The 21,159-nt window shown below is 41.9% G+C and overlaps 1 protein-coding gene across 1 annotated transcript; it reads right to left on the bottom strand.

Moving 5' to 3' along the window:
• Positions 1-6,266: 6,266 nt before the first annotated feature.
• On the bottom strand, positions 6,267-20,899 carry LOC130607701 (borealin-2-like; the record flags this gene model as incomplete). The annotated part of the gene is given in 5 exon segments (XM_057425041.1): positions 6,267-7,370; positions 7,613-7,651; positions 7,653-7,789; positions 20,467-20,542; positions 20,715-20,899. Coding segments are annotated over 5 exon segments (537 nt in total), but the record flags the coding sequence as incomplete, so codon positions are not given.
• Positions 20,900-21,159: the final 260 nt, after the last annotated feature.

The following is a 21,159-nucleotide window of genomic DNA, read 5'->3' as shown; positions in this document are numbered from 1 at the left end:
GCCCTCCTCTGGACTTGCTTCAACAGCTCTATGTCCTTCTTATGTTGAGGACACTGGTACTGCACACAGTACTCCAGGTGAGGTCTCACAAGAGCAGAGTAGAGGGACAGGATCACCTCTTTTGACCTGCTGGTCATGCTTCTTCTGACATTAGAATCATAGAATAGTTAGGGTTGGAAAGGACCTTAAGATCATCTAGTTCCAACCCCCCTGCCATGGGCAGGGACACCTTACACTAAACCATGTCACCCAAAGCTCTGTCCAACCTGGCCTTGAATTTCTTCCTTACTTCCAATCTAAACTTCCCCTGTTTACGTTTGAACCCTTTACCCCTTGTCCTAACACTACAGTTCCTAATGAATAGTCCCTCCCCAGAATCCTTATAGGCCCCCTTCAGATACTGGAAGGCTGCTATGAGGTCTCCACGCAGCCTTCTCTTCCCCAGGCTGAACAGCTCCAACTTTCTCAGCCTGTCTTCATACGGGGGGTTCTCCAGTCCCCTGATCGTCCTTGTGGCCCTCCTTTGGACTTGTTCCAACAGTTCCATGTCCTTTTTATGTTGAGGACACCAGAACTGCACACAATATTCCAAGTGAGTTCTCATGAGAGCAGAGTAATGGGGCAGGATCACCTCCTTTGACCTGCTGGTCATACTCCTTTTGATGCAGCCCAGGATATGACTGGCTTTCTGGGAATTAAGACATTAAGTTCTCCAGCTCAGTTCAGTTCCTTTTTCTATGCTTTTAATTGGCAAGAATACCATAACAAAGCAAAAATATGACTTTTAATACCCATGTACAGTTATCTAAACTTTTAATTACAATGTTAAGGAACTCTGCATGAATGTTGGTTGGTAAGCTGCTTCTCTAAGTGAGGTTTCTCTCCCTGTTGAAGGGAAGAATTTGGAAGATGCCTCTACTTTTCATTACAAATCTGAAGTATGACTTGTTTAATTACTGCTCAGGTAGACAGTTGTTGACACTTTACCAATGAGATTGGAGGGACAAACCCCAAGTGTTTCCATGAGCTTGGGTAGGCACTGGTGTTTGAGTGTTGCTGAACATCCTTGTTATAGACTAAAACTGAGGCAAGAATAAATTGCTTGACCTGTGTTTCAGTATTGACTTCTTATGCTGTGGCGTTGTCATGTAGTGAATCTCTATTTTCATTTATTAAAATTTCAGGTTGCTTTTCATGACATCATGGTTTAGTGCAAGGTGTCCCTGCCCATGGCAGGGGGGTTGGAACTAGATGATCTTAAGGTCCTTTCCAACCCTAAATATTCTATGATTCTATGATTTTTGCATACTGATCCTTTAGCCCAATTTATTTCCCAAAGAAGGCATCCTAATCTGTAATGCTTAAAGCAGAGGACAGGTGTTTTAATTGTTTTACGTAGTACCTTCAGTATTTACCTCCTTGGAAAACAGAGTGTGTGTTCTGAACTTACCACCTTGCTTTAAAATTCCTTTTTTCATTGGGATAGAGAAAGTATTAGTGGTAACTCTTGGCTAGCATGCTGAAGTGAAGGGCTGGAGGGGAAGTTGATCACTGTATACAGCATTAGTCTATTTGTTTCAGTCCTGAGATTACATTAATTTAGGCTCTTCACAGCAGCATCTTTCAGTGATTGGTGACTTCTTCAGAGTTGCCCATACTATATAGATCTTCTGTTCTACCAGGAAGGTATCCCTTTACAAAGTTGTAGTGTGATAAACTTGACAGAAATTCAGTCTACACTTTCTTGATTTTAATATTTAAGTTTCAAGTAATATACTACTACAGTTAGAGTACAGTTACTAATGCTTCAGTAGTTTACTGATGGAGTTTAATGCTTAACATAGCTATCAATGTTTTAACCGGGGCTATGTGACTCTCCTATGAATAATCAAATAAACAGTTATAAACAGCTGCAACCGAAGTACTTATGGTAAAGGTGGTACTATAAACAAAAGAGCATTCTGTATGTGGGGAGAAGAAGATGTGATCACCAGAGCTGTATTAGAACCTTATTTTTAAGTTCACGCTTTGTCTTTAATATTGACTTCAAGAAGCTGAAATGGGGGGATGACGCCAACCCACACCCAAAAAAAAAAAACAAAACAGACTCACTTTTGTGACACCTATTTTAGCATATACAGTGACTTAAATGGACCTAAAGGTGACTCTCATAGAAAGTCTGATCTGTCCTCTTAAGTGCATTTAATTTACTAAGGTGTTCACACTACACAGTTACACATAAGATACTGACAGTGGTGTGGTTCTTGTTTACCTAAAAGAGGAGATTATTTTCTTCTGAAAAATAAGTTTGCAAAGAAGTTAGAAGTAATCAATCAGTGAAAGGAAAATTACTATTGCTTGGGAAAGAAAAAAACAAACAAGAAACATGCCACAGACTTACCTGCAGCAATTTATCAGCTCTCTAAATAGAATGTAATGGGAAAAAATGTATTTTATTAACCTATAACCTTCCACTACAGCCTTAGGCTGATGCAAATACAAAGTTCAAGCAGTCGCTGTAAAGGAGTTGTAAGGCATTTAACTGTATGCCTCTTACAAAATTTAAAAAGACTAAATGGAGTTCTGGAGGCTTCCTAGCTTGGTGATAATTCCAAAGAATGACTTCAGCTGATTGAAAAGTCCTCATGCTTCATTACAGTGCACATCCTGTGAACCTGCCCCTTGCATCAGGGCCCAGAAACACTTTCCCAGCTCTCAGTAGTAGCCTTTTAGTCACAAAAAAGGGGCAATCTCTAAATTGCAACTCAGAAAATACTTGCAACAAGAACAAGATGGATGAGTGAGAAGAGCGTGCAGCAAGCTCACTGCCCTGGACTTCAAAAGAGCAGACTTTGGCCTCTTCAGGAACCTGCTTCAGAAGGTTCCATGGGATACAGCCCTAGAGGGCAGAGGGGCCCAAGACTGTTGGTTGATATTCAAGGATCACCTGCTGCAATTTCAGGAGTGTTGCATCCCAACCAGAAGGAAGTGCAGCAGGAGGGCCAGGAGACCTCCTTGGATGGATAAGGAGCTCCTGAGGAAAATTCAATTGAAAAAAGAGGCTTATAATAAGTGGAAGCAAGGACGGGTGGCCTGGGAAGAGTACAGGGATGTTGTCCGAGAAGCTAGGGACCAGGTTAGGAAAGCTAAGGCCCAGTTAGAATTAAACTTAGCTAGAAATATTAAAGATAACAGGAAGGGATTCTACAGGTACATAGCAAATAAAAAACAGACGAGGGAGAATGTAGGCCCCCTCAGGAAGCTCTCAGGAGAACTGGCTACACAGGATTTGGAGAAGGCTGAGGTTCTGAATGGCTTCTTTGCCTCAGTCTTCACTGGCAAAGGCTCTGACCACACCACCCAAGTCTTGGAAGGCAGATGCAGGGACTGTGAGAATGAAGACCTTGTGCCCACTGTAGGAGAGGATCTGGTTCGAGACCATCTCAAAAATCTGAACGTGCACAAGTCCATGGGTCCTGATGAGATCCATCCGCGGGTCCTGAAGGAGCTGGCAAATGAAGTTGCTAAGCCCATCATATTTGAGAAATCATGGCAGTCAGGTGAAGTTCCTGATGACTGGAAAAAGGGAAATATAGCCCCCATTTTCAAGAAGGGGAAAATGGATGACCCAGGGAATTACAGACCAGTCAGTCTCACCTCTGTGCCTGGCAAAATCTTGGAGCAGATTCTCCTGGAAGGCATGCTAAGGCACATGAAAATCAACAAGGTGCTTGGTGACAGCCAGCATGGCTTCACTAAGGGGAAATCCTGCCTGACCAATTTGGTGGCCTTCTATGATGGGGCTACAGAACTGACGGACAGGGGTAGAGCACTTGATGTCATCTACCTGGACTTGTTCAAAGCATTCGACACTGTCCCACACGACATCCTTGTCTCTAAATTGGAGCGACATCAATTTGATGGATGGACCACTCAGTGGATAAAGAACTGGCTGGATGGCTGCACACAAAGAGTTGTGGTCAATGGCTCAATGTCCGGCTAGAGACCAGTAACAAGTGGCATCCCTCAGGGATCGGTGTTCGGACCAGTCTCGTTTAACATCTTTGTCGCTGACATGGACAGTGGGATTGAGTGCGCCCTCAGCAAGTTTGCCAATGACACCAAGCTGTGTGGTTCAGTTGATACGCTGGAGGGAAGGAATGCCATCCAGAAAGACCTTGACACACTTGTGAGGTGGGCTGATGCCAACCTCATGAGGTTTAACCAAGCCAAGTGCAAGGTCCTACACCTGGGTCAGAGCAATCCCAGGCACAGCTACAGGTTGGGCAGAGAAGAGATTCAAAGCAGCCCTGCAGAGAAGGACTTGGGGGTGTTCGTTGATGAGAAAATGAACATGAGCTGGCAGTGTGGGCTTGCAGCCCAGAAAGCAAACTGTATCCTGGGCTGCATCAAAAGGAGAGTGACAGCAGGGCAAAGGAGGTGATCCTGCCCCTCTACTCTGCTCTTGTGAGACTTCACCTGGAGTACTGTGTGCAGTTCTGGTGTCCTCAACATAAAAAGAACATTGAACTGTTGGAACAAGCTCAGAGGAGGGCTACAAGGATGATCAGGGGACTGGAGCACCTCCTGTATGAAGACAGGCTAAGAAATTTTGGGCTGTTCAGCCTGGAGAAGAGAAGGCTGTGTGGAGACCTCATAGCAGCCTTCCAGGATCTGAAGGGGGCCTATAGGGATGCTGGAGAGGGACTCTTCATTAGAGACTGTAGTGACAGGACAAGGGGTAACGGGTTAAAACTCAAACAAGGGAAGTTTAGGTTGGATATAAGAAGGAAATTCTTTCCTGTTAGGGTGGTGAGGCACTGGAATAGGTTGCCCAGGGAGGTTGTGAATGCTCCATCCCTAGCAGTGTTCAAGGCCAGGTTGGACGAGGCCTTGGGTGATATGATTTAGCGTAAGGTGTCCCTACCCATGGCAGGGGGGTTGGAACTAGATGATCTTAAGGTCCTTTCCAACCCTAACTATTCTATGATTCTAAAAACTTGCAGCTATTTTTGTAATATGACTACCACCATACTAAGCACCCCAAGGGAGATCCACCACCAATGTGTGTTGGCCTGGCTTCAAAGCATGCCAAACACAACACCTCTTCCAAAATACAAAAAAAGTGCAGGTTTCAGTACCGCACTGCATTTTTGTTTACCTTGAACAGTTAAATCATTCATCTTGAAATGTCCATTTGCCTGCAATAATCAAAAGGTGATGCCACGTTGATGTGATGCTCTTATCAGTTTAATGGAAAATGAATGTTAATTCAGGTTAGCCTACTGAGTTAAGAATAACTATTCATGAATGTTCTGTAAACTTCAGGTATAATCTGAATGAGAGGTTTACTCCTGTATTTTCTGGTTACCAAGTGAGAGACGAGTTTTAATCTGTGTTTAATAGTGGTTTAACTTCATGTTCTTTACCAGTTTTGTTTTCTGTGCCTCAGGAAACTTTCTTCCCCCCCCCCCCCATATTTGAAACTTGTGACCTCTGTTTCCTTATGTGGAGCAAGGGTGGAAGCAGAAAAGAAGAAAAACTTGTCCAGATTTAATTCTTAAACTAATGTTTTAGTTTAAAGAATGTAGGAGTCTTTCATACCAACCTTTACTACAGTGAACACTTGAATCGAAATCACCACTGGCAGAGTAAAAGCCAAGTGCATCCTCAAGTTCTGAAAACACAAGAGTACCCACAGTAGAGTGACTGCTGGACTGTCACCTTTACCTGGAAAGATGTTAAAAGCCTTTCCTAGAAGTTACTCAAAAGTACCTAAGTACTAGAAAAATTGAGGTGATGCTACAAATTACAGTATGCCTGGGTTACTACCTGTCATCTTACACATTATTGTCATGTCAGAGCACAGGACTGGAAATAAGTTCTATTCCTGTGGCAGATTTATATGCCACCACAGAAATCAAGTTATATGCCTTAAAGTGCTGTTCAAGAATTTAGAAACTCACACTTCAGCTTAATTGCAGAGTTAGATTCAAGGAGATTGGTACTGGGAAGACTAAAGATGAGTAGTAAACACTACATTCTGCTTTTGTGTGCATGGACAAATGTCATTCGAGGTCTATATTTACAAACAGTTATGAAAAAATCTCAGAGTCCTATTTAGAACAGGAGAGTTATAATTTATTTCCTACATAGCAACCTATTACTGTTCATGAACGAAGGTTGGATGTTAATTAAGCCTTTTATAAAGAAGTTGGAAAAAGAATTTTCTTCTGCTTTTGTATCCTTCACAGAGATAACAGGAATTTAATAATACATATCATATTGTAAGCTTTTACATAAAAACATTTACTGGATAGTATGCAGCTTTATTAAGACATTATAGACATTCTCTACAAGCTTCAGAGGAAGCAAGCAAGAGCTGTCATGAATATTCTGTAGTCACAGACATTTCCATTAACTTGGTTTAGCTATTGCCTTTCCACATAGTGCAGTCATCTTACTCTAAGGGGGAAAAAATAATTTTAGTTCACGCTACCCAACAGAACTTGACAGAAAAAAGAGAAAAGTCACTATTGCTAATGCAAGCAGCAAGCAAGCACTCCCTCATTCTTTACCTACAGAAGCAGGTCCGTGTTCTAAAACACAAAGCAGTTTCCAGACCTGTAGCTTAAAAGTAGTTACATTCAAGTCTGTAAATACCTGCAAGACTGTAAATTGATTAATATTTCTTACATCTAGATAGACTTCTAGTGCTTCACATTACTTCATCCAAAAGTCCAGGTACCCTTATTGTCAGAAAAGTCAGGCACTATGTGCTACAAAATTCTGTTCAACTTCATTCTGATTCAAAACAATTTACTTCCCTGCACCAAAGGTAAGGCCATTACTATTCAAATGCAACAGAGAATTAACAGGAGTATAGTTCTTACTCAGCAAGGGACAGAGAATAATAGATTATAACAGGAATTGAAACTTGGCTGTAGCTTTGTGAGCCTTTGTGAATATGAGATAGAGAATGGCAGGAGAGACACCAGAGCCATCTAGAAGGAAGAATTTATGCTTCTGCCCCCCTCCCCATGCAATTACCAAACTGCGCATGCTTATTTAAGTGCATTTATTTTTACGGAAATCTGTGTGCCGCAGTTCTCCCCTCCCTGTTCCTCCCTTGCCCTATTCCTCCCTTCAATTTATGCCGACCAATTTAGACTTAACCTCAGAAGAGTTCAAGCACTTCAAATCTGCATTCATGACAGTATCTCACATGAAAACCTGAGACTAGGTGTCTGAATATTTTTATGTAAGCCTACTAGTTTAAGCTTACTACTAGTTTATGAATATGCTGTACTGTATCTTGATTTAGTAGTTGCACATCAATATTATGGAGGTCTCTATCAGCCATACAGTGTCTACACATTAAGAGAAACATTTTTAAGACAAAAACTATTCTGACAGTTTTTACTTGCATGGCCGACTTTTCTAAAAAATCATGTGCTTCCCTGCTACACTGAAAAACTTGAGCAACCATTTTAACTTCTGTTTAACAGTAACTCGTTTAAGGATAGCAAGAGCCATCACTCTCAGACTATTCACAATTTATCAACTACTGTAAGTTGAAAATGTGTTTTTTTTTAAACCCCAAACAAATAACCTTGATTCCTGTCCATCAGCCAGATGAATGTTTACAAACAGAAGTTTTATCTTGAGATACTGATTTACTTCTTAGTAACATGACTTGAACTCTTCCACTGGTAGGTACAGTTCTTGAGACAGTCTGTTGTAATCCAGCACTAGAATACAATAAAAATGTTACTCTGAGGGTAACTTCCTATGCTCTGCAGGAATTTTTCAAGCATGAAGCAAATGTAAATAGGAGCAAACATCCCTAATAGAAAGGCAGTCATGTTTAAATGCTTCCAGTTCTGCCAGAAGACTACAGGAAGTCCATCCATCAGCAGCATGTACTAGCACCACTTGGTAACATTCTATAACCCTGAAACACTACAGTAACCTCTGAAGCCTGTGTACAGGCCAGTAAGCAAACTGACATTTGCACCACTTGGTAACAAGAATATCTACTCTCCAGTATCAACAGTGAATGCTTACAGGTTTGGAAAGAGGAAACTTCATGCCTCAGGGCTTAAGATAAGGTATGTGCTGTATCTGTCTACTACAGAGGGAGATACTATGAAATGCCGAAGCTGCTAACTCTGATTGGTACAGAGCAAGCCTTGTGCCATACAAAATTCCTAAGCTTATTTCATGATACAGTTGTTCACATTCCACTTAAAAATGTAATATTTGGGTATGTTCTACATGGAAATGAACCTCTGATATTTATAGCAGGCCAAGGTGAAACTAAGCCACTTGCTGGTTTCATGACCCATTTAAGTTCTCCATCCTTCTACTTCAGCTGATGACTTTTGCCAAAACCAAACTCTGTAGTGTGTGGGGAATGATAATAACTGAAAACCTTAATGGTTCAATATGCAAAGAACTGATCGTAAGTTTATGTGATTGGGGGTTGGGGGGGATGATTTTTATTTTTTTTTAACACAGTGGTATTGGTGACATTTTAATTAAGTTTGGGCTCTGAGAATTAGTTTAAGCTGTAAAATATACCTTCACACAACAGTGAGTGGGAGTAGAATTTATATTCTAAATCTGTTGGTGTTTTTGGTTGGGTTTTTGTTTGGTTGGTTGTTTTTTTTGAAACTGGCTTAGTTACAGCGTCAAATCCTGTACCTCTGTAAGAACCTAAGTTAACACCCACACTCAGAGCAGGAGGTGTGTGACTGGTTCACATCCCCACTACCAAGTGGCAGACCATGAAGACCTATTAAGTCTAGATTGATGATGATTGATATTAATGTAGATCTATAGTGTCTTGGTATTTAACAAAGTTATTTATTAAGAACAAGCCAAAAAACCTCTTACCTTTTAGATATCTTTGTGGTGGCTTTGAAATTTGTGGTGCTACATTCATAAGTAAGAGACTTAACAGCCTCAGTCACACCTGAAGAACAGACCTAATTAAAAAAAAAAGATAAAATAGAAGTGGTTATTGCTTTTGTTTATTTCTTTTATTTCCTCATCTACTTCTACTGTAGCATTTTAGCTAGGATGAAGGCAGACAGCTAGTGGATTAAAGAATGCTGAAGTGCTCTACAAGAGGCATAGTGTATAAACATGTGAAGAAGCCCTCCTGAGATAGACATGATATAATGGGACCTAACACCATAGGGGAATGAAAGTCATTTATGTTAGTAGGTAAGAGAGGGATGCAATACCCGAGTTGGATATAATTAAGATAGCACCCACAGCTTTATATTTGAGTGTGCAAAGTTTCCTGGGAAGTTTCTTTTTCAGCAGGAAGTAATTTTTCTAATTAGTTCTCAGGATATTTGTCCTGTGTGGTTGACCTGAATCCATAGAACAAAATTTTCCAGTTTTGAATTTTAACTCAGTTCACAGAAATCTTGATGACAGAAATATACTTCACTATTCCTCTAATCTTCCTTTCCTCACACACATTTTGGAGATATTGTAAGGGTATGTGGGTTCGGTCCAGCGTCAGTGTATTTGAATAAAATTAACCTTCAAAGACTGAGATTTTATAGACTTCCCCAGGCAAAGAAGCCTTCTCTAGTTAATTTTGTTGGGCCAAAAGCTCTGTAATCCCAATTTAAGAAAGCAATTAAAATTTCTTTTAGGCACATTAAACACTGATAAGTTGTTTAACTTGCATTTCTCTGAAAATAATTTGAATGTATCAAGTAAGTGTCAATGGATACAAGTATGCACACTGGAGCTGCAGGTGTAGCAAGAGCTTCTAAAAAAAATTCATTCATATATCCACCAAGTTTTTAATTCATTAGATCCTTTAGTGAGACTTGAATTTGGTCCATCATGACTGTAAGCAGCTTTAAGGCATTTTTGCAAGCCTGCATTTCCCTACTAATGACACCTTGTCGTGGTTTAAGCCCAGCTGGTAACTCAGAACCATGCAGCCACTCACTCACTCCCCCCCTTCTTCCCCCCCATTCCCAGAGGAATGGGGAGGAGAATCAAAAGAATGTAAATCCCACAGGTTGAGATAAGAACAGTCCAGTAAAAAAGGTATAATACAAAACTATTACTACTACCACCAATAATAATAACAATAAGGGAAATAACAAGGGGAGAGAATATAAAGCTGAAAGGGGAAAGGGGAAAAAAAACCCCAACAAACACGAGTGAGGATCATCACCCACTGACCAATACCCAGCCTGACCCGAGCGGCAATCTGGCCTTCTGTGTAACTCCCCCCAGTTTATATACTGGGCATGACGTGCTGTGGTATGGAATACCCCTTTGGCTACTTTGGGTCAGGTGTCCTGTCTCTGCTTCCTCCTGGCTTCCCACTCCCCTCCTCACTGGCAGAGCATGAGACTGAAAAGTCTTTTATCGGGGTAAGCATTACTTAGCAACAGCTAAAAACATCTGTGTGTTGTCAACATTGTTCTCAGACTAAAGATGAAAACACAGCACTGCACTAGCTACTAAGAAGGAGAAAAATAACTGTTACAGATGAACCCAGGAGACACCTCCATTTCAGCTATGTAATAATTATTACAGAACAATTCATTACTCCTAACAGAGCAAGAGGTTTCCCTTACAGACTCTCTTCCATTCAGTATTGTTTGGAAATTGATACTGATAGCACAGATTCAGGACTGTGCACCATTCAGTGAGTGAGAGGTACCACCACATCCCTTCATCAGCTAGAGGTGCTTTTTTGTTCAGGTTTGTGTCACTACAATGCATCTGATTCAGGCTTTGGAAAACATCTTTATCAGATCTATTCCTTTTAGTCTCATATTTCAGCTATGTCATTTGAAAAGAATTGTATTCAGCATTCATAGATTCAGGTGAGTTAAGCCATCAAAAATCAGTCTTACCATTTAAAGTTTAAGTTTGCCATTTAAACCAGACAACAATGAAACCAATTACTTTGTTTTGGAAATCTGAAAATGCATATGTAAGACTGCAGTTAAAAGAAGTGCCATTTTAAGACAAAATTATAGATATTTCCAGGGAGCAATACTGTAAGAATTCCCTAGCAAAAAAAAAATCCCAGCACTTAAGCCCCATAGTGCTGCCTTTTATAAAGTTCTACATACACATAAAATGGCAAGTTTCATAATGCCAAAAGTTCATCTTGAAGTTCTGTACAAACAACCACCTTTGTATTATACACCCTTCCAACTTTTAAGCTCTTTTATAATTAATGCCTGTAACTCCACATGTAATCTTTTAGTCTTTGTTGTCATCTTGCTACATACTTAAGTGTCTGGCTAAGGCACGACATTTCATAGACAAAATTAATACATTTGTGCTATTTGGTTTAGAGATCAAGGTGGACAGGAATGCACAAGTCATTTAATTATATAAAAGCATGTATTAAATCATGAAGTTGAGGTTGGGTTTTTTTTTTGTTGTTGTTGTGGGTTTTTTTTCTTTTTTAAATCAGCAGAAAATGGTTCCTCAAACCATCAAGACATACTGACAAGTCAAGAGAGAAAAATTATGCCAGCATTTGTAAATCTGTGTGAATTAGTTACCAGAAGTGCAGATATCGTATTTCATTATAAAATTAATTTACTACACAGTTTAGCCCTGCTTAGCTTAGAATACATTGGATTTAAAACAATTGATTTTTCAAACAAACAGCATGCCATTGGCCTGCCCAGTCATAAATCTTGCAGGGTTCACAGCAGGTCAGAACTGATAAAACCCTTATGTTGTTTGTTCAGAATAAACTTACTTTTTTAGGTGTTTTCTTTGAAGTGGACTTTTGTGCTCTTCATGAAACTTCTTTTTATTTTCCTTGTCTTTCTAATGTATTTCTAGTTAAGGTAACTACAATTGTTGAATAGGAAGATGTCAAGCATATTTCTGCAAACTCATTTGTTTGAAGCCTATTTACCTACTGACCTCTACCTATCAGTTCTGCTGTCTGATGGCCATTCACCTGGATCAGAGTTGAAAGCAAACTATGTGTGACACACATCACAGTTAGAAGACGCTAGATACCCCTTCCACCCCCAGACAAAATAGAATTACTTTTCAGTGACAACATCCTTCATATTGCATATTTTGGAGTATAAAGAGAAATGGTATTTAGAACAGTGTGACCTTCGTAAAAAATTTCTTGCAAGCAGAACATATATTGATATAAGGAAAGCAAGTGCCTGGAAAACATAGGGTTAAAATACTTTTAACTTAACTTAGGTCTAAGATAGAGAACAATGTTTGTGTTGTAAGTCTGTGGTGTGATAACAGAATTTATTAGTCTTACTAACAAGAGTGTATTATTTCTTTCCATCCTTTTAATGAGTGAATTATTTCTTACCATCCTTCTAATTATCAGTTAGTTTGGAGACAGTGACTCCCAAACATCTGCTAGCTTAGGATACTCCTTGTCTGCCCTATCCAGTTCTGCTTGCAATAAATTTTGTACAAAGGTCACACTGTTCTAAATCTTTGCCAGCTATCAGAAAGCTCAGGAAAAATGGCCTAAAAATGGAACTCTGAACTATAATACATTGTTACAATTGATGTTGTTTTGAGGGGGCAAGGAAAATGGGATGAAGTAATGTATGCAGATATGTTTTTCACTTTAAGAAACCACCTGGAGTGACAGACAGAATGTGAAATTAATATAGCTCTGCCGGATTCCTTAATTTTGGCTTTGGAAAAGGACAGGGAAAATCAGATAGCTAAGCTGGAGAGATGTTGTTCAGCCTTTGATATTGGGGGAATGATGTTTAAAGTTAAGAAAAAAACAGAGTAATCAGGAAGATAGGCTGGAAAATTATGTATCAGAGGTACCTCCAAGAGGAGCACCCTCTGCATCTGTCTTATCTGATACTGATAAGGAGAAAGGGATGACTGTCACTGGCAACAAGTAGCAGATTCACATTCAGAGTTAAGAAAGGGTTAAAACAGAAGTGCTGTTGCAGAGGCAGGCATCTGCAGCCCATGCAGAGCAGGGTGAGCAACTGTGAAGAAATAAAAGAGGAAAACCAAGGGGGAAAGGAGGGGAGCTCAAGCAGCTTCTGTATTTGAGCATGGGATGAATACCAGGGCAGGCAGACAAGTGGGAACAGACATGTTGACAGACAGGACTGAGGGCTTGTTGGATAAATGCGGACGGGAGTGAAGGGGGAAGCATGGAGAGCATATAGGAATCAGGAACAGGTAGAAATGAAAAAGCTGAGTCGTGCTATAGCCACGGCTACTGTGGTTGCTTTGAAACTGGTGGAGGAGGAACATCAGGCAGAGGTGGAGGAGGGATGTCAGGAGGAGGTGGGGGAGTGGGTTATTACCTGATCAGTGTATGTGCTGTGGGGATCTTGGACATTGGAAGTGAGGCTGCCCTGGGGACTGAATTGGAACTAGACTGATGGGGACCTGGGGAATCTACCCTAGCAGATCCACTGGTTAAATTAAAGCTAGGGACTAGAGGAAATAGTGGAATTTTTAGTGGATACAGGAGCACTTTATTCAGCATTAAATTAGAGGGAAAAGAATTTGTTACAGGTGTAGGAGCTACTGGCTGCCAAGGAAAAGAAAAAAAAAAAGGGGGCATTCTTTCTGAAACCTTTAGAGTACAAACTTGGAAAACAAATAGGAATACATAAATTTTTATGCATGCCAAATTCTCCAAAATCTTTACTAGGGCAAGAAGCAGCATTTAAAGAAGGCAAAATGGAATTAAGAGTTAAAAATGATCAATTAATTGTAGTTTTGAGTTTATCTTTAATTCAACAGAAAAGCAAACAGGAGGACCTCCCTGAAATAGAAGAAATTTTTAATCAGGTATATCTGGGAGTATAGGCATCTGAAGTTCCAGGTAAGGCGAAAAATGCTTTGCCTGTTATAATGGAAAAAAAAAGAGGGGGGCCTGCCCAACTAGAATAAAACAATATCTCTTAAAATTCGAAGATCAAAGGGAATCTAAGAAATCATTGTTGTGAACTGGAATATAATAATCCTATCTTGCCAGAAAAGAAATATGATGGAAAAAGTTGCAGATTGGTTCAAGATCTCAGAACAATCAACAAAATTGTAGACGATATTCATCCAGTAGTAACTAATCTGTATACCTTATTGACTAAATTGAATAATAATCAAAAATGGTTTGCCGTCTTGGATTTAAAGGATGCTTTTTTCTTTTGCTTGCCATTGGCCAAAGAAAGACAAAAATTTATTTGCTTTTCAATGGGAAAATCCTGACCCGGGAAGGAAAACTCAATTAACTTGGATGGTATTACCTCAGGGGTTTAAAAACAGTCCAACGATTTTTGGAAATCAGTTAGCACGAGACCTAGAATCATGGAAGCCATCCACTCAGACGGGGACTCTCTTACGATATGTGGATGACCAATTAATTGCCACAGAAACAAAGGAAGAATGTGTCCAGTGGATGGTGGGATTATTGAATTTCTGGGAGTGAATGGTTATCAGGTAGCCAAACAAAAGGCCCAACTAATTCAAACCTGAGTTTCCTACTTAGGATATGAAGTAACAGGAGGACAGAGAGAACTTGGAATTGCTAGAAAAGAAGCCATTTGCCAAACTCCATGACCATTGATCGTCAAGGAGCTCCGGATGTTCCTGGGAATAACTGTATGCCACATACTTTAGATCCATGATTATGGTGTTCTGGTAAGACCAGTATATGAACTGTAAAAAGGAAATCTTCCCTCTTTGGAATAGACTGATTCAGCAGAGGGGGCTTTTAGAAATCCAAAAACATAGCTAATGTGAGCTCCATCTCTGGGACTTCCAGATGTAAGTAAACCCTTTTGGCTATATTCTTATGAAAAACAAGTAATAGCCTTGGGGGTCCTTGCTCAGAAACTAGGACCTTATGAAAGGGCAGTGGCATATTTTTTGAAACAGCTGGGTGAAGCAAGCAGAGGATGGCCTGGATGCCTAAGGGCTGTGGTGGTGGTTGTCATGAACATTGAAGAGACTTGCAAATTCACCTTGGAACAAAAGATTACTGTACTAGTGTCCCATGTTGTATCAGCAGTCCTGGAACAGAAAGGAGCCCACTGGTTACCTCCTTCATGTTTTTTAAAATACCAGGCCACCCTTGTGGAACACGATGATACAGAAATTGTGGTCACTAATGTTGTGGATCCAGCATCCTTTTTGGAGGAACAATTGACAGAACCACTAACACACAACTGCTTGGCCACTGTACAGACTGTATATTCAAGCCAACCAGATTTGATTCTTGGTTTACTGATGGTTGTAGCTTCATGAAAAATGGTGAACAGAAGGCAGGATATGCCCTTACCACCACTTCACAGGTAATAGAAGCTAAACCTTTACCTGTAAACACCTCTACCCAAAAGGCAGAATGAGAGCCATGGAATTCGCTAAAGACAAAAGGATTGTCGTGGTTTAAACCCAGTCAGGCAACTCGTTCACTCACTCCCCCCCCCCCCCTTCCTTCCCTCCCCCTACTCCCGGAGGGACGGAGAGGAGAATCGAAAAGAATGCAACTCCCACGGGTTAAGAACAGTTTAGTAACTAACGTATAACACAAATCACTACTGCTACTACCAATAATAACAATGATAAAGGAAATAACAAGGGAAGAGAATACATCACCTCACCACCAGCAGACCGATAACTTGCCCCCCAGCCCAACCAAGCACCGACCCGTACCTCCTCCAACCCTGCAGACTCCCAGCCCTTCCAGCTAACTCCCAGTTACATCCTGGGCATGACGTGCTGTGGTATGGATAATTGCCCTAGATAATTGCCCAGACTGTCCCACACACCCTGCCACTCATGACTCTCCAGCCTTGGAGAAAACCTCTTGGTCCCCCTATATCGTCGTCTAACCCCAGACAAGACCCAAACCTGACTCTGCTTAACTTTTGAGATCAGACAAAATGGTGGTGGGTAAAACACAGTCTGTGTGTGTGCCAACATGGTGATCCCCATCACAATCAGCAGGCAGGTCCCAAGGATACCCAAAGGCCATTCAAAACCTTCAGAACTCTCAAACGATGCTGCTGTACTTGTCACTGGGGCTGGTGTAGCTGCTGTGCTTGCCGGCTCTCCCACCACCAGCTTCTCTTTTTCTGAGTCCAGATCTTCCTCCTCTGCCTTGCTGAGAAATGCTGCGTGGTCTCCTGCATCCTCCTGGGGCTCGGCGGGCGGCTTCCGGGAGATGCTCTCGGCCGTCGTGGGGCTGGGCTCCTTCGCGGGGCTCGGCTCCTCCGCGGGACTCGGCTCCTCCACCGCCTTCTCCCGCTGCTCAGCAGCCGCCTCCTTCCTCTCCTCGACCGCCCCGACCTCCTCCACCGGCAGCCGTCCCCTCGCGGCCTCCAGCCCCGCTCCCGCCGCCGCTTGGTCCCCGGGGCCGCTCTCCCGGGCCGCTTCGGCTGCTGCCGGCTCCCGGGGCCGCTCCCCCTCGGCTCCCCGCGGCCTCACCAAGAGGGAGGCGAGGACGAGGGCCAGGACGGTGAAGAGCAGCCGGATGGCCAGGTACAAGTCCACGGCCACGTCTGTCCCGCCCTGCTGCTGGAGCCCACCCGTATTACAAGTCATTGCCATAAAGTACAGTGAGACAAGAACCTTAGCCCAAGCCCCACACTTGATAAACACTAACGCAGTAAATACCGGCTCTAAGTAATGTACTACATTCTGAAACTGTGAGATCAAGAGGAACAACTCTGAGAGCCAATAAATCAGCACTGTGACTAGTGACTATTAATCTGGTCAGATCTGTCGTTATCTCAACCCCTCGTGCTCCACGTTGGGCGCCAAAAAGAACTGTTGTGGTTTAAACCCAGTCAGGCAACTCGTTCACTCACTCCCCCCCCTTCCTTCCCTCCCCCTACTCCCGGAGGGATGGAGAGGAGAATCTAAAAGAATGCAACTCCCAAGGGTTGAGATAAGAACAGTTTAGTAACTAAGGTATAACACAAATCACTACTGCTACCACCAATAATAACAATGATAAAGGAAATAACAAGGGAAGAGAATACATCACCTCACCACCAGCTGACCGATAACTTGCCCCCCCAGCCCAACCAAGCACCGACCGATACCTCCTCCAACCCTGCAGTCTCCCAGCCCTTCTGGCTAACTCCCAGTTACATCCTGGGCATGACGTGCTGTGATATGTAATACCTCTTTGGTCAGTTTGGGTCAAATGTCCTGTCTCTGCTTCCTCTCGGCTTCCGCTCCTCCCTGGCAGAGCATGAGGCTCACAAAGTCCTTGGCCAAACCAAAACATCATTGTTATCAGCTCTGTTCCCAAGCCAAAAGTCAAAGCACTGCACTGCACCAGCTACCAAGAAGGAGAAAAATGACTGCTACTGCTGAACCCAGGACAAGGATAAATATTTGGACTGATTCTAAATATGCATTTGGTGTGGTACGTGCACATGGTGCCATCTGGAAAGAACGAGGACTTTTGGACATACAAGGGAAACAGATTAAACATGCTATAGAAACTGCTGTTCAGCTACCTGAGGAAGTAGCTATTATGTATTGTTGAGGGCAGCAACAAGGTGACCCTAATCAGAAAACTGGAAATAATTTGGCCAATTTCGAAGCCAAACAAGCATTTGAACAATCTAAAATCATGTCCTTAATCCCTGATGGCAAACTAACAATTGAGAAATCTGAACCTAGATATTCAAAAGAGGATAAAATGTTGGTTGAAGATCTGAAAAGACAGGAAAACGAAGAGGGTTGGGTTCAGATACCTGATGGGCGAATTGTAATTCACTGTAATCAACTCTGGAAGCTAGTTCAGGAGGAACATAATAAAACTCATTGGGGTAGCAACTCTTTGTACCAATATTTAGACAAACAAATTATAGGAAGGAATCTATACACCATATTTCCATTAGTGACAAAACAATGTCAGCTCTATCTTAAGAATAATCCTAAAACTGAAAATAAAAATCAAATTGGGAAAATTGGGAGAGGAAGTTATCCAGGACGGCAGTGGCAAATAGATTTTTCTGAATTACTGAGAAAAGGAGGTTTATGATATTTATTGGTGTTAACGGATACTTTTCAGGCTGGCCAGAAGCATTCTCTTTTAGAATAAATAATGCAATACAAGTAATTAAAACATTATTAAATGAGATAATACCTCGTTTTGGAGTACCAGAAGCAATTTCTTCCAACCAAGGCTCGCACTTTAGTGCAAAATTGTTACAAGAACCAAATGGCACTAGACAGGTTATTGGCTTCACAAGGGGGGGGTTTGTTCCATAATCAATGATTCCTATATAGATCAAAGTAGCAGAATTGAAACAGCTTTGGAGAAAATTTGGAAACAAACTGAAATATTTCATGAGATGACCAAGGATGATACCTTTTGGGGTTTTGAAGAAATATGGAAAAAGTTAACTTCATGGTTAACTCTAATCTCTCCTGTTTGAAGCAACTGGTTGCAGAAATCTTAATACTAATTACTTGTGGCATGATTCTTTTTGGTGTTTTAAAAGGTCCGTAATTGATTATGAGGACTGGAAAAGACAACAGATTAGACAACAAGTTGAAAGTGGTAAATACTTTGCCAGAACTCCTGAGTAAAACGGAGTTACATAGCAAAAGAATTTGCAAAGGTAAAAGAAAATGGGGGACTTGATATAAGGAAAGCGAGTGCCTGGAAAACATAGGGTTAAAATACTTTTAACTTTACTTCGGTCTAAGATAGAGAACAATGTTTGTGTTGTAAGTCTTTGGTGTGATAACAGAATTTATTAGTCTTACTAACAAGAGTGAACTACCATCCTTCTAATTATCAGTTAGTTTGGAGACAGTGACTCCCAAACATCTGCTAGCTTGGGAGGCAATAAATTTTGTAGACGAAGGTCACACTGTTCTAAATCTTTGCCAGCTATCAGAAACTTGCAGATACAGCTGGTTTCAGCTAATTTCTGATTACTGGGGCATCCAACTGTGCCAAAGGTGAAAAGTGCACCCTGAGGAAGACTGCTTACTTCATCTTGAAGACCCCTGTCCACATGAGGAAGACTACTTACTTCATCTTGAAGATCCCTGCCCACGACCATTAGAGGGCAGTGTGCAAGCGCCGAAAGGGCTTATGATAATGAGTTCCTAAACTAATTGTAATATCCCCACCGAACTCTCGGGAACCTAATGAATATGCATGTTTGTGTGTAATAAATATCTTCTTGCTTAACCCCTTAGTGTGCTAGTTAGGAGGAGTGACCCCCTTGCACCCCACCCAACACCGTAATAAACATACCTGCTTTATAACTCTTGAGTTGTAGAGTCTGATTTTGTGCTTCACTAGGATGAACAGATTCAGATGGAAAGAAGTGCTCACATTTTTACACACAGAAAATACTAGACTTGTAATTATTCCTTATCTCTTCAGGCTTTAAGTAAGATGACTTAAGAGCACATGTGAAATAAGGTGCTGGACTCTATACACTGTTACTAACTAATTCTACACCCTGTGTTACAAGGGTCAGTCTACTTAAAGGTACTGAGTGAATCCCTGTGTTAGCTTAAGGACTGACACATAACCACTGGAATGGTTATATGAGGTGCTTTATTACAGCGCTGGGAAACCAGGGGCATGCGCCCAAATCTGCCTTCAACCCCGTCACATTGCGCTCACAATTTATACACTAAAAATGTCGTAACTAATACATATTCAACACAGATTACATCATTGACTAATACATATGCATCAAAGATTGCTACATCAGTCTATTATGACATCAGCCTCTTTTGCGCTTGCGCAGCCCCCCTCTGGTGGTCGTCCTGATGAAGTAAGGAGTCTTCCTCGGATGAAGTAAGAAGTCTTCCTCAGCTTGTCCTGTTCACCTTTGTGTTCCTTGGACATGTCCCAACCATTATGTGGATGACAGCATTCTCTTATTTTCACTTGACTACTCCTGGTACTTTTGTGAGTTCTGCTTTGGTAGAGTTTCACAATACTCCCCTAAATCCACCCATGTACGCTTCCCATATATGGCTATGTTAATTGCTTATCATTATAGCTACCATTGTAATGTTTAGTTATAAAGTAACTAAGATACACAATAGAAGAATTTCAACTTGTTCTTAATACAAAAGAAACCCTCTACTGATTAACAGGTTTTAAAATATAATCACCTATTACTAACACCTGCAGTGCAATACCACTGCCAATTAGTTAATGTACTCAGAGCACAAAGCAAACTTTTATATAGAAGACACCAAGTTTACAGGTTTTCTTGCATCAGTCAGGGGTACATCATGCTGTAATGGTGCCTGCATCCCTCACAAATATAAGGCCATGCACACTGCTGTGGTTTAACCCCAGACAAAGGCAGACAGTGCCTTAATTTCCTCTGTCTCCAAAGCAGCTAATCACTCATTCCCAGTCAGGTTGATTTCAGATTCACCACTTCCCACCGCAGGCAGGTGCTCAGCCAGGACAGCAGGGCTCCATCACACCTCATGGTGACTCGGGAAGACAAATGTCATTCCTCCCAGAGTCCCCTCCTCCTTCTTGGGCCCCCCAGCCACCTCGCTGGTGGGTGAGAGGCAGAAAAGGCCTTGGCTCTGTGAGCACTGCTCAGTGGTAACCAAACCACCCCTGGGTCATCAACACTGTTCTCTGGCTAAAGCCAAAACGTTGTGCCGTATCAGCCACTGGGAAGAACATTAACTGCATCCCTGCTGAAACCAGGACATGCACTTACCAAGCAAGACTTTTAATTTTCCTGATGGCAACTGGCTTCTTCAGCAGCTCCACCATAAACGCCTTCTCAGCTGTTTGCAAGAGCGAATCAAATTCTTTCTTAATTTCATGGATATTTTCCTTGGCTTTAAAACAAAACAGGCCCTTACCGCCATGTGTGTTACATGTTTCTAAGTACCAGGACTGCTATACCGCATTCAAAAGTAAAATAACAACGCTTTACGCGGATAGTCTGACGCGGGAGCCCTCCCGAGGCTGACAGGAGCACGGCGCGCGCCGCGGGGGCAGCGCCTCAGCCCGCCCGCCACCGAGCTGAGGCCAGCGCATTCCTCAAGCCCCGCGGGCCCCCAGGTCGCCCCCTCGCCGACCCGAGCGCGGGACCGGGAGCTGAGCGGCGCCCTCAGGGAGAGGCGGGCCGTTTCCCGCTACTCGCCGCCGGCCTTGGC

This window comes from Pezoporus wallicus, unplaced genomic scaffold (genome assembly GCF_028554395.1).
Source record: "Pezoporus wallicus isolate ANWC-B61680 ecotype Strahan unplaced genomic scaffold, APGP_CSIRO_Pwel_v1 contig_13641, whole genome shotgun sequence".
In the NCBI taxonomy this organism is placed as follows: domain Eukaryota; kingdom Metazoa; phylum Chordata; class Aves; order Psittaciformes; family Psittacidae; genus Pezoporus; species Pezoporus wallicus.
Note: the sequence above shows the minus strand (reverse complement) of the source record. Positions and strands in the feature narration are given on the sequence as shown.